Here is a 12,672-nt window from a genome sequence, read left to right on the forward strand (position 1 = left end):
AGTCTGACGGGCAGCACGGTTGCGACGCCCGCCACTTCGGAGGCCCCCGCACGTCCCGAGGCGGTCCGCCCTGCCGAGAACGCGGCCGCGACCCACGTGGGCACCACCAGGCCCGGCCCGGCGTCCCAGTCCTCTGGCCCGGCGGCCTCGCAGCCCTGGAAAGGCACCTCGGCCCCGGCCACCTCTGCCGCCGGGACGGCCACCAGCGTGGCCCCGTCAAGGCCTGGCTCGGCCGGAACGACACAGGTGGAGGCAGAGTCGGGGTCCGCCGGGGGCCCCGGGCTCACGGACGCCAGCACCTTCCCCCAGCAGCCCGGCTCGGCCGCCCGGACCACCTCGGCTCTTTCCCAGGCGCCCACGGCTACTCCAGCGGGGGACCCCGGGATCGCGGCCGTGTCCTCCCGCGGGCCCTCCAGCCCGGACCTCGCTCGGTCCACGACGTCGGCAGAGCTCCGCGCGGGCAGCACCGCCTGGCCCCCTCCCGCCCCCAGCACGCCAGGAGCGGCGGACCCGACCGTCCCCAGCCCAACAGGTCCCCCTGAGGCCACCTCCCAAGGCGCCCGGCCCTCGGACCCGGCAGCCACTGCCCCCGGCGCTCTGGCCAGGACCACCGACGTGGGCGGCGCCAGCTTGCAACCTGGCACAGGCTCGCCTCCCAGTCTGACGGGCAGCACGGTTGCGACGCCCGCCACTTCGGAGGCCCCCGCACGTCCCGAGGCGGTCCGCCCTGCCGAGAACGCGGCCGCGACCCACGTGGGCACCACCAGGCCCGGCCCGGCGTCCCAGTCCTCTGGCCCGGCGGCCTCGCAGCCCTGGAAAGGCACCTCGGCCCCGGCCACCTCTGCCGCCGGGACGGCCACCAGCGTGGCCCCGTCAAGGCCTGGCTCGGCCGGAACGACACAGGTGGAGGCAGAGTCGGGGTCCGCCGGGTGCCCCGGGCTCACGGACGCCAGCACCTTCCCCCAGCAGCCCGGCTCGGCCGCCCGGACCACCTCGGCTCTTTCCCAGGTGCCCACGGCTACTCCAGCGGGGGACCCCGGGACCGCGGCCGTGTCCTCCAGCGGGCCCTCCAGCCCGGACCTCGCTCGGTCCACGACGTCGGCAGAGCTCCGCGCGGGCAGCACCGCCTGGCCCCCTCCCGCCCCCAGCACGCCAGGAGCGGCGGACCCGACCGTCCCCAGCCCAACAGGTCCCCCTGAGGCCACCTCCCAAGGCGCCCGGCCCTCGGACCCGGCAGCCACTGCCCCCCGCGCTCTGGCGAGGACCACCGACATGGGCGGCGCCAGCTTGCAACCTGGCACAGGCTCGCCTCCCAGTCTGACGGGCAGCACGGTTGCGACGCCCGCCACTTCAGAGGCCCCCGCACGTCCCGAGGCGGTCCGCCCTGCCGAAAACGCGGCCGCGACCCACGTGGGCACCACCAGGCCCGGCCCGGCGTCCCAGTCCTCTGGCCCGGCGGCCTCGCAGCCCTGGAAAGGCACCTCGGCCCCGGCCACCTCTGCCGCCGGGACGGCCACCAGCGTGGCCCCGTCAAGGCCTGGCTCGGCCGGAACGACACAGGTGGAGGCAGAGTCGGGGTCCGCCGGGGGCCCCGGGCTCACGGACGCCAGCACCTTCCCCCAGCAGCCCGGCTCGGCCGCCCGGACCACCTCGGCTCTTTCCCAGGCGCCCACGGCTACTCCAGCGGGGGACCCCGGGACCGCGGCCGTGTCCTCCAGCGGGCCCTCCAGCCCGGACCTCGCTCGGTCCACGACGTCGGCAGAGCTCCGCGCGGGCAGCACCGCCTGGCCCCCTCCCGCCCACAGCACGCCAGGAGCGGCGGACCCGACCGTCCCCAGCCCAACAGGTCCCCCTGAGGCCACCTCCCAAGGCGCCCGGCCCTCGGACCCGGCAGCCACTGCCCCCCGCGCTCTGGCCAGGACCACCGACATGGGCGGCGCCAGCTTGCAACCTGGCACAGGCTCGCCTCCCAGTCTGACGGGCAGCACGGTTGCGACGCCCGCCACTTCAGAGGCCCCCGCACGTCCCGAGGCGGTCCGCCCTGCCGAAAACGCGGCCGCGACCCACGTGGGCACCACCAGGCCCGGCCCGGCGTCCCAGTCCTCTGGCCCGGCGGCCTCGCAGCCCTGGAAAGGCACCTCGGCCCCGGCCACCTCTGCCGCCGGGACGGCCACCAGCGTGGCCCCGTCAAGGCCTGGCTCGGCCGGAACGACACAGGTGGAGGCAGAGTCGGGGTCCGCCGGGGGCCCCGGGCTCACGGACGCCAGCACCTTCCCCCAGCAGCCCGGCTCGGCCGCCCGGACCACCTCGGCTCTTTCCCAGGCGCCCACGGCTACTCCAGCGGGGGACCCCGGGACCGCGGCCGTGTCCTCCAGCGGGCCCTCCAGCCCGGACCTCGCTCGGTCCACGACGTCGGCAGAGCTCCGCGCGGGCAGCACCGCCTGGCCCCCTCCCGCCCCCAGCACTCCAGCAGCTGCGGACCCGACCATCCCCAGCCCAACAGGTCCCCCTGAGGCCACCTCCCAAGGCGCCCGGCCCTCGGACCGACCAACCATCTCTTTCTCGTCACAGCCTCACTCCTTTTTTACTCACCGTTTTTCACACTCAGAGAAGACCTCTCTTTTCAGTGCAGGTCCTGGCCCTGTGTCACGCACATTCCATCCCTCTCCAGGAGAAAGCAGCTTTCCATTTTCCTCAGTGCCCTCACACTTTTTCCAGACAAGCTTGGCAACGATAGCAAGTTCCTCTTCGTTTCCTGCCTCCACCACATCTGCCAACGTGCCCACTTCGGAACCCTCTTCAGATACAGCGGAAATCCTTCCTTCCTCTTTCACAGCAGTTAACACTGCTCTGACCAAGAATTCTGGATATGATCTCCCCTCTTCTTTCACAATCCTCTCTGAGCCGTCCACACTCACGTATTCAGCATTCACTGCCCCATTCATGGAAGAGACATTTATTTCCTCATCACCTCCTTCCTTCTCTGAGACTACAGCTTTTGAGAGAAAACTTCTTTCTCGTTTGACTCGTGGACAGAAGGAACCAAGCACAGCCCTGGACCCCAGCTCATCTACACCCAGAAAAACACTTTCTTCTCCTTTCCCCACTCATCTTTCAATGAATCCCAAGACTGATGCCACCTCTTCTCTGAAAATATCTGTCCCTTACCACCTTCCTTCTTTCCCGTATACTGAAATCCCCATGAAAACCATCACCCACTTTTCTGCTTCTCTCCCCATTACAGGGTCCACTTCGTTGACCTCCTCCCCTTCTGTTCCTGTATCTGAAAGTACTCATCACCTAAGCACAGATATGGTATCTTCCGCTGAGACGATTTTGGCCAACACATTGACACCTTCTCTGTCAGAGTCTATGGCTTCCTTTACCACACCTGGAGTTCCTCGTGCCAGCTCAGCTCCCTTCTCAGTCAGTTCATTTTTTAGGACAGTATCAGGTCTTGGGGATGTTACTATGTCCACCATTGCAGAGAGCCTACCTTCATCAGCTTCAACACCATCCCCCTTTTCAACCTTCACTACCACTCACTCTTCAACTAGCCCAGTGCTCCATGAGATTACTTCCTCAACTGCTACCCCACCTACAGCGGACACCGACCCCGAGGCAGAGAGCAGTACTGCTGAAGGACCCTTGGTTATGGCCAGCACTTTGGAGACGTCTTCTCCGTCAGTCAGGACATCTTTATCACCCGTTATGGATACCAGAATGACAGAAAGTGTTGACTTGGCAATAGTGACAAGTTCTTCTCAGGTTCTTCCACACTCAACACAGTTGACAAGTAAGGACCCACAGCTCCTATACTCCCAATATTTGGGGCTCATAGGAAATGGTTCCTTTCCTGAGAGGTAAAAAATGAGTTAATTAGGGGTTTATTACTGCACCAGAAACTCTTTTAGCAAACATTTGTATATCTATCCTCAGTTCCAGGCACTGAAAGAGGTACTGGGGAGACAAAGATAAATAAGCAACCAGCTGAATAATTATGGTACCATGATAGATGTTCTAACATTACTAATAATGTTGCTGCTGATAATAATAATTATAAAAAATGTTTACAGAGCACTTATTCTGTGTCAAGCACTGTCCTGTTATTTAATTCTCATTGGAATTCACTTGGAAGAAGGGACTATTATGATCCCATTTTACAGATGAGTTAACTGATGCAGAAACGTTAACAGCAGCTCAAGATCACAAAGCTGGCAAGTGATAAGAACTCAGACCACGTGCCACTAGGAATCCATGTTCTTAACCATTAGTCTATGCAGTACTGCTCAGAGAGGTAGGAGGAAAAGCTAGAGATTCTGGAATCACAGAATCCATAGGAAGGGAGAGTTTTAGGAAGGAGGAATGGTCCGTTCTGTCAAATGCTACAGGACAGCCCGATTGAAATGAGTTGAGAAATTCTTTGACAACGTGTGGGTCCTCAGGGATGCTAATGAAGGGAATAGCAGTGAGCTGTAGAGGGCTAGAACAACACCTAAAATAATACAGAGATACAGGGGAGGGATTCCGCCTTTGAGTTGAGCTTGTTTCTATATTGAGAACAGTGTCAAAGGGAAGGGAAATATGAAAGAAAATGGTGTGCAAATGAAAATCAAGGGAACAAAGTCCTTTTGGACATGGGAGGGACCCAAGCCCAGGAGGGGAAAGGCCACCTCCAAGAGATCAGTAGATGAAGGAGGGGTACTATTCTTCTGAAAAGTTAAATTTGATCCCCACTTTTATTCTGGACACTAGTCCAAAGAGACCCTCCAACTATTGCAGCTGCTTCACTAAATATCTGTAGGAGGATGACTTGATTCTCTCTCACACTAGTTTTAACAATTCACAGCAAAGTTAGACACATCGATGGCTATTGACTCATGTCTTGAAGCATGGCTCCGTAGTTGAGTCATGGATGTTTAGTAAGGAAGTCATGAGTTGGATGGTAAGAAGGTAAAAGTGTGGTTGGATGGGTGGAAGGATGAAAGGAAGAATGGAGAGATGGATAAATGAAAGAAGAAAGGCTGGGTATATGGAAGGAAGAAGAGATGGATGTATAGAAGGAGGAAAGGATGAAAAGGAGGAGGAATGGGTGGAAAGGAGGATTCAAAGAAGTAAAGATTGAGGAAAAGAGTGATGAAAAGGTGAAAAGAAAGGAGAAAGGACACATAAAAGGACAGATGCATGGTAGGAAGACAGGATGAAAAGAAAGATGGAACGAAGGAAGAATAGATGGGTAGATACAGGGATAGATGGATGAATCTATGGGTGGATGAATGGATCCATGGACAAATGTGGCCACTTATGGCGTATAGCACTGGCTCAAGTCCATACAGATGGACTTGAGATGAATTGAGTTGTACAGTGAATTAAGTGGATCCATTTAGACAGTGCTGTCCTTCTGGATGAGATGAGTTACCGTAGGTTTCTTCCCTGCCCTCACCTGCAGGGACTGATGGCATCATAGAGCACATCACAAAGATACACAATGAAGCAGCACATGGAGGCACCACAGGACCAGTTTGTGTCCCTCCATCATCGCATCATCTGCTAGTCTTAGAGATAGGTTCAAGTTCACTTACTTCCCAGTAATCCCACTTGTGGCCTATTTCCTATGTTAGAGAGACGAAAGGTTTGTTTATTTAAAGAAAGAATTGTGTGCAGTTGCCATGGGCTTCCCTGTCTTAGCTGGATCTTTGTCTAATGTTTACTAGGTGGATATTACCAATTTTCCTTTTCTCATAGCATGCTGAGTAAGTTTAGTTCAAGGTTAGATATGTCAACTTTACAAATTTGACCCAGTTTAACTTACTGAAAATAGTTATTAATAGCTTTCTGTGTGTTCAAAGAGAAAAATCTTGTGAAGTGCTTTGCCATTGCTCATCATCATCATCAAATACATATGAAGCTCTTTAGGATATCTGCTCTCAGAAATATGGTTTTTAGGATATTCTGAGCAGCAAAGGGACACTGCTTTATCATCAGAGTCAAAATCTCCTTCATTTTGTCCCTCCCCCTATGCCAAGCTCCCGAAGACTCTGTGGTCTTTATAGAGAAGCTCCACGTACTTCTTCCTTCCTCCTGGGAACCATTTTCTGAAGCCCTGGTCAGTGCTTTCTGTCTCAGCCAATGCCACTTGACTCTTCTTCAAGGCTGAATTCCAGTCAGCTTTTGTATTTCCTGGCAAATTCAATGCAGTATAGGTTTATTTTGTAGTAGAAACACAAAAAGTAGAAGCAATAGTAACAGTAGTAATAATATGCAGCAGCAGTAGTAGCGGTAGCAATAACTCCAGTAACAGTCGGTAAGGGTAGCGGTAGTAACAGGAGTAATAACAACAGTGATAGGTGGTAAGAGTAGTAGTAACACCAGTAACGGTAGGTGGCAGCAGTGATAGTAGTAATAGTGGTAGTAGTTAGTAGCAGTGGTGGTAATAACAGTAGCAATAGCAGACAGCAGCAGTAGTAGCAGTAGCAATAACTCCAGTAACAGTCGGTAAGAGTAGTGGTAGTAAGAGTAGTAATAACAACAGTGATAGGTGGTAAGAGTAGTAGTAACACCAGTAACGGTAGGTGGCAGAAGTGATAGTAGTAATAGTAGTAGTAGTAGCAGTGGTGGTAACAACAGTAGCAATAGCAGACAGCAGCAGTAGTAGCAGCACTGTCTTATTGTGAGCCACGAGGCACTTTGCTTGGTGCATTGTTATCAGCACACTGAGACGGCCACTGTACCTATCCCTACTTTATAAATGAGAAAATGGATGTCGAGCAGGATTTGGTAACATCTATTTAGTGGTGGAGCCTGAATCTTAGTGCAAGACTGCCTTATTCCAGACCTCCCCATTCTTAAGCACAATGATACATGATCACTCTTAAGTCAGAGGAGACCTGCCTGTGTATACATCCATCCATGTATTCTTTCATTAATTCATTCACTCATTCATTCATTCAAAAAATAGTTGTTGAGAACGTAGTGTATGCCAAGCAGTCAGACATTAATAGCTATTACCAAGAAGACTGTGAGGGGTGGTACAGTACTGGTTCAGACAGTATGAAAAGGAAATATTGAGGAGAGACATATGAATTCTTACATGAATTTGTAAAGGTAAATTTCAGCTGGCATTTGAAAAGGGGCTGAACATAAGAAGTCTGAGGAGAAATAGGCATGTCAGGCAGAGAAAACAGCTTGAACAAAGGCTCAGAGGCTGGAGGGGACCAGAGAGTGCTCAAGAATTCATGGGGGAGTTACAGCCTAAGATGAGGCAGGTAGGGCAGGGGAATGGCAATCACAATTCCTTTTCCCATTCCAGAAGCATCGCAGGCACATCCTGGGCGGAGACATTTCTCTCTCTTTCCTCATGTGGAGAAAAAATAAACTACTGCCAGTCCAGTAAGTGGTAATAATTTTGTCTAAATTGTGTGTCCATCCCACAATTCACAGGACTACCAACAGGAGGGACGGAGAGGGCAGAGACAACTGCTACAGCGCCTTTGACCGCCAGAGTCTCTACTCCCACTTCAAGAATGCTGACTCGTCTCATGACTTCCAGTAAAATGGCCAGCACAAGCACAACTGGAGTGACCATCACAACCCCAGATGTTACCCCTGATGTTCCTGAGATGACAACCTTGTTGGTCACCAGACCTAGAGCAGAGACCAGCACAGCAGCTCCCAGGACAATGCCACCTATTTTCAATAAAGGATCAGAGACCATGTCCTCACTGGCCCCTAGTTCTGGGGAAGAAATGAGTTCAGCTGTTCCAACTCTGATTGTTTCCCTTGCTGAGCCAGAGGCCACAACCTCATGGGCCATCTATCCTGCAGAGACCAGCTCAACTGTTTCCAGCACAACTCTGAATGTTTTCCATAGTGACTCAGACAGCACACCCTCAGCAGCTACCAGTTCTGGGGAAAAAGTGAGTTCAACTGTTGCAACTCCGACTGTCTCCCCTGATGTACCGGGGATGGTGACCTCACTGGTTACTAGTCCTCAGGCAGAGACGAGTATGGTTATTCCAACTCTGACTGATTCCCAAGATCAACAAGAGACAGAAGCCTCATGGGTCACCCATCCTGAAGCACAGAACAGCTCATCCATTCCAGCTCCAACTGTCTTCTCTAGTGTGCCAGAGCTGGTGACTTCACTGGATACCAGCTCTGGGGCTGAGACCAGCCCAACTGATCAAACTCTAACTGTTTCTCCTGGTGAGTTAGATACAGTAGTCTCATGGGTTACCCATCCTGGAGCACAGACCAGTTCAGACATTCCAACGCTGGCTCTCTCCCCTGGTGTATCAAGGGTAGAAATCTCAGTAGTCACCAGTCCTGGGGAAGAGACTAATAGAACCTTTTCAACTGTGACTGATTCTCCACACAAACTAGACACAGCAGCCTCGTGGGTCACCCATCCTGGGACAGAAGCCAGTTCCATTGTTCCAACTTTGGCTGCCTCCCCTGGTGAGCCAGATACAACAGCCTCATGGGAGCATTCCTCAGAGACAAGGACACCTGTTTCCAGAACAACTTGGAGTTTTCCCCATACCGAATTAGACACTACATCTTCAACAGCCACCAGCCTGGGAGTGGAAGCCAGTTCAGCCATTCCGACGATGACAGTCTCACCTGATGTACCAGCTTCAGTAACCTTAATGGTCACTAGTTCTGTGACAGACACCAGTACAACTTTTTCAACTCTGGTTGAGTCCCTGAAAGAACCAGATACAACAATCTCCTTGGTCACCCATCCTGAAGAGTCCAGCCCAATTGTTCCCAGGACAATCCCCAATGTTTCCCATAGTGAATCAGACAGCACACCCTCGATGGCCACCAGCCTTGGGATGGCAGCCAATTCAGCCGTTGTAACTCCCACTCTCCCCCCTGATGTATCAGATATGGTGACCTCAAAAGCCACTAGTTCTGGAACAGATGCCAGTATAGTTATTCCACCTCTGACTCTTTCTCCTGATGAATCAGCAAACACAGTATCATGGGTTACCCATTCTGGAGCACAGACCAGTTCAGCCATCCCAACTCCGACTGTCTCAGGGATGGTGACCTCGCTGGTCACCAGTTCTGGGGCAGAGGCCAGTACAACTTTTCCAACTCTGACTGATTCCTCACACAAACCAGAGACCACAGCCTCGTGGGTCACCCATTCTGGGACAAAAGTCGGGAAAGCTGTTACAATGCTGACTGTTTCCACTGGTGAGCCAGATGCAACAGCGTCATCAGTTACCCATCCTGTGTCACAGACAAGTTCAGCAATTCCAACTTTGTCTGTTTCCCCTGGAGTATCAGGGGGGGAAGTATCACTGGTCACCAGTCATGGGGCAGAGACCAGTACAACTTTTTCACCTCTGACTGATTCCCCACACAAACCAGAGACAACAGCCTCATCGGTCACCCATTCTGGTACAGAAGCCAGTTCAGCTGTTCCAACTCTGACTGTTTCCTCTGGTGAGACAGATACAATAGCTTCATGGGTCACTCATTCCACAGAGACCAGCATACCTGTTTCCAGAACAACTCCAAATTTTTCCTATGGTGAATCAGATACCACACCCTCAATGGCCATCAGTCCTGGAGCAGAAGCAAGTTCACCTATTCCAACTACAACTGTTTCTTCTGGTTTACCAGATATGATGACCTCACTGGTCACCAGTTCTGGAGCAGAGACCAGTATAACTTTTACAACTATGACTGATTTCCCACATGAACTAGAGACCACAGCCTCATGGGTGACTCCTTCTGAGACAGAAGCCAGTTCATCTGTTCCAACTCTGACTGTTTCTTCTGGGGAGCCAGATACAACAGTCTCATTGGTCACTCATCCTGAAAAGACCAGCCCAACTGTTCCCAAAACAACTCCCAATGTTTCCCATAGTGAATCAGACACCATGCCCTCAGCTGCCACAAGTTCTGAGGCAGAATCCAGTTCAGCTGTTCGAGCTACAAGTGTCTCACTTGGTGTACTAGGGGTGGTGACCTCACAGGCCACTAGTTCTGGGGCAGAGACCAGTACAACTTTTCCAACTCTGACTGATTACTCACATGAACTAAAGACCACGGCCTCTTGGGTCACCCATTCTGGGACAGAAGTCAGTTCAGCTGTGACAACTCTGACTGTTTCCCCTGGGGAGCCAGAAACAACAGTCTCATTGGTCACCTATGCTGCAGAGACCAGCCCAACTGTTCCACAAACAATCCCCAGTGTTTCTCATAGTGAATCAAACTCGACACCCTCAATGGCCGCTAGCCTTGGTGCTGAAGTCAGTTCAGCTGTTGCAACTCCCACCATCTCCCCCGGTGTATCAGATATGGTGACCTCACAGGTCACTAGTTCTGAGGCAGATGCCAGTATGGCTATTCCAACTCTGACTCTTCCTCCTGGTGAACAAGTGACCACAGCCTTCTTGGTCACCCACCCCAGTGTAGAGACAAGCACAAATATTCCTGCTTCAACTGTTCTTCCTCATTCACCAGAGACCACCCCCTCACCATCCATCCAACCTGGGTTGGAGATCAGTGTAGCTCTTCCCACTCAGACTGTTTCCCTCAGTCCACCAGAAACAACATCCTTCACCACACCTGTGACCGAGACCAGCATAATTGACCTAGGTTCAACTGTCTCACTTGCTGTTCCTACGGAAACAGCCTCACTCTCCACCCATCCTGGGACAGACATCAGCACAACTATTTCAACTTCAACTCTCTCCCCTGATTTACCAGAGACCACAGACTTATTGGTCACCATTCCTGCAGCAGAGGCCAGTACAAGTATCCCAACTCTGACTGTTTCCCCTGCTGTTCTCAGGCCTGCCAGTACCCCTGCAACAGCTGGTGAGCCTCACACTGTAACATCATGGAGCACAGACACCTCACCACCTGCAACCTCAGTGGGACTCGAAGAATTTACCGAGACTGTGACAGGGGACACTGTGACCTTGATAGCATCACAGACCCCAACACCACCTAAGACCAGTCATGGAGAGGGATCAGGTTCTACTACTATCCTTAAAAGTACAACTGTTGAGACCACTAACTTAGCTTCCACAGGTTCAGGCCCCACAGTGGCCAAGACCGCAACCACCTTCAATACACTGGCTGGAATCCCCTTTGTCCCTGTGACCACAACTGGGACGTCCACCTTGGCCCCTGTGAGTGTGACTTCAGGAACAAGTAAGAATAACTTTTTGTAAATTGTGGTTGTGTATATATTTAGATAATAATATTTGCCATTTTAAATGTACAATTCAGCAGCATTAATTACAGTCACACTTTGTGCAACCATCACCATTTCCAAAACATTTTTTATCTAATGGGTAACAGGATCTGTGTACCCATTAGACAATGACTCCCCTTTCACCTCCCCATTCAGCCCCTAGTAATCTGTTTACTATCTCCATGAATGCACCTATTATAGATATCTCACGTAAGTGGAATCATATAATATATTTGTCCTTTTGTGTCTGGCTTATTTCATTTAGCATAATGTCTTCAAGGTTCATCCATATGGTGGTATATATCAAAACTTCATTCTTGTTTATGGATAAATAATATTCCATCTTATGGACATACCACATTTTATCTGTCCATTCATCTATTTATGGACACTTGGGCCATTTCCACCTTTTTACTACTGTGAATAATGCTGCTATGAACATGGGTGCACAAGTCTGTTTGAGTCCCTGTTTCCAATTCTTTTGGAATACCTAGAAAAGGCATTGTTGGGTTGTTTGGTGAATTAGTTTCTTAGGACTGCCATAACAAAGTATCACAGACTGAGTGGCTGAAGCAACAGAAATTTATTGTCTCACAGTTCTGGAGGCTGGATGGAAGTCCTAGGAGAATGCATAGAACGTGCACCTTGGAGTCATTCCTTCTGGGAGATGAGGGAGCTAGAGTATTTATACACCAACTCCCATCAGTCATTGCCCAGCATGCTCCCTGGGCCTGTTAATTCCTCCATGACAAAGAGATTCAGGTGCTGGCATGAGCTGAAATGTTACCCTTATGAGCCAAAGGGATGTGGAAGTAGGGTGATCAACTCATCCCACTTTGCCCAGGACTGCCACACTTTTAAAACTGAAAATCTGCATACCAGGAACCCACATAGTGTTGGGCAAACTGGGATGGTTGGTCAACCTATGTGGGAGGGTCTTGGACAGTGACTACTCCACAAGGTGTCTCAAGTAGGACAGCCTAGGCCAGACCCCAACTCAGCACTGGAATTAGAGTGTGTCCTCAGAGCCTTATTACCCCCCTGACCCCAGGCCTGACTCAAGACTGGCTTCATTTTACTCTTCCCCACACCCTGCAGCTGCAATTCCTTTCTTGATGCCTTTTACCGTCAACTTCACCATCACCAACCTGCACTACACAGAGGACATGGGAAACTCGGGCTCTGAGATATTCAATGCCACTGAGAGACACCTGCAGCACCTGGTGAGAGAGTCCCCCACCAATGCCCATCTCTCCCCAATCCCACCACACCCTACTGTCTTGGTCCCTCCTGCTCATCTCCTTTTCATTCTCTTCCAGCTCGAGCCCTTGTTCAAGAACAGCAGCATTGGTTTCCTCTACACTGGCTGCAGACTGGCTCTGCTCAGGTGAGACCTCCTCCAAAGCATCTGCAGAAACCCCAGTTCTCTTCTTTCTTGATCCCCCACACCC

At 52.2% G+C, this 12,672-nt stretch overlaps 1 protein-coding gene across 1 annotated transcript in view; it reads left to right on the forward strand.

Moving 5' to 3' along the window:
* Window positions 1-1,929: 1,929 nt before the first annotated feature.
* LOC100629766 (mucin-16) overlaps window positions 1,930-12,672 on the forward strand; it is a 75,309-nt gene continuing 64,566 nt past the window's right edge. Inside the window, exons 1-4 of the mRNA XM_070275002.1 lie at window positions 1,930-3,796; window positions 7,441-11,178; window positions 12,320-12,444; window positions 12,541-12,608. Coding sequence (XP_070131103.1) covers window positions 1,930-3,796; window positions 7,441-11,178; window positions 12,320-12,444; window positions 12,541-12,608 — 5,798 coding nt within the window. The remainder of the gene's footprint in view (window positions 3,797-7,440; window positions 11,179-12,319; window positions 12,445-12,540; window positions 12,609-12,672) is intronic.

This window comes from Equus caballus, chromosome 7, assembly GCF_041296265.1.
Source record: "Equus caballus isolate H_3958 breed thoroughbred chromosome 7, TB-T2T, whole genome shotgun sequence".
NCBI lineage: Eukaryota > Metazoa > Chordata > Mammalia > Perissodactyla > Equidae > Equus > Equus caballus.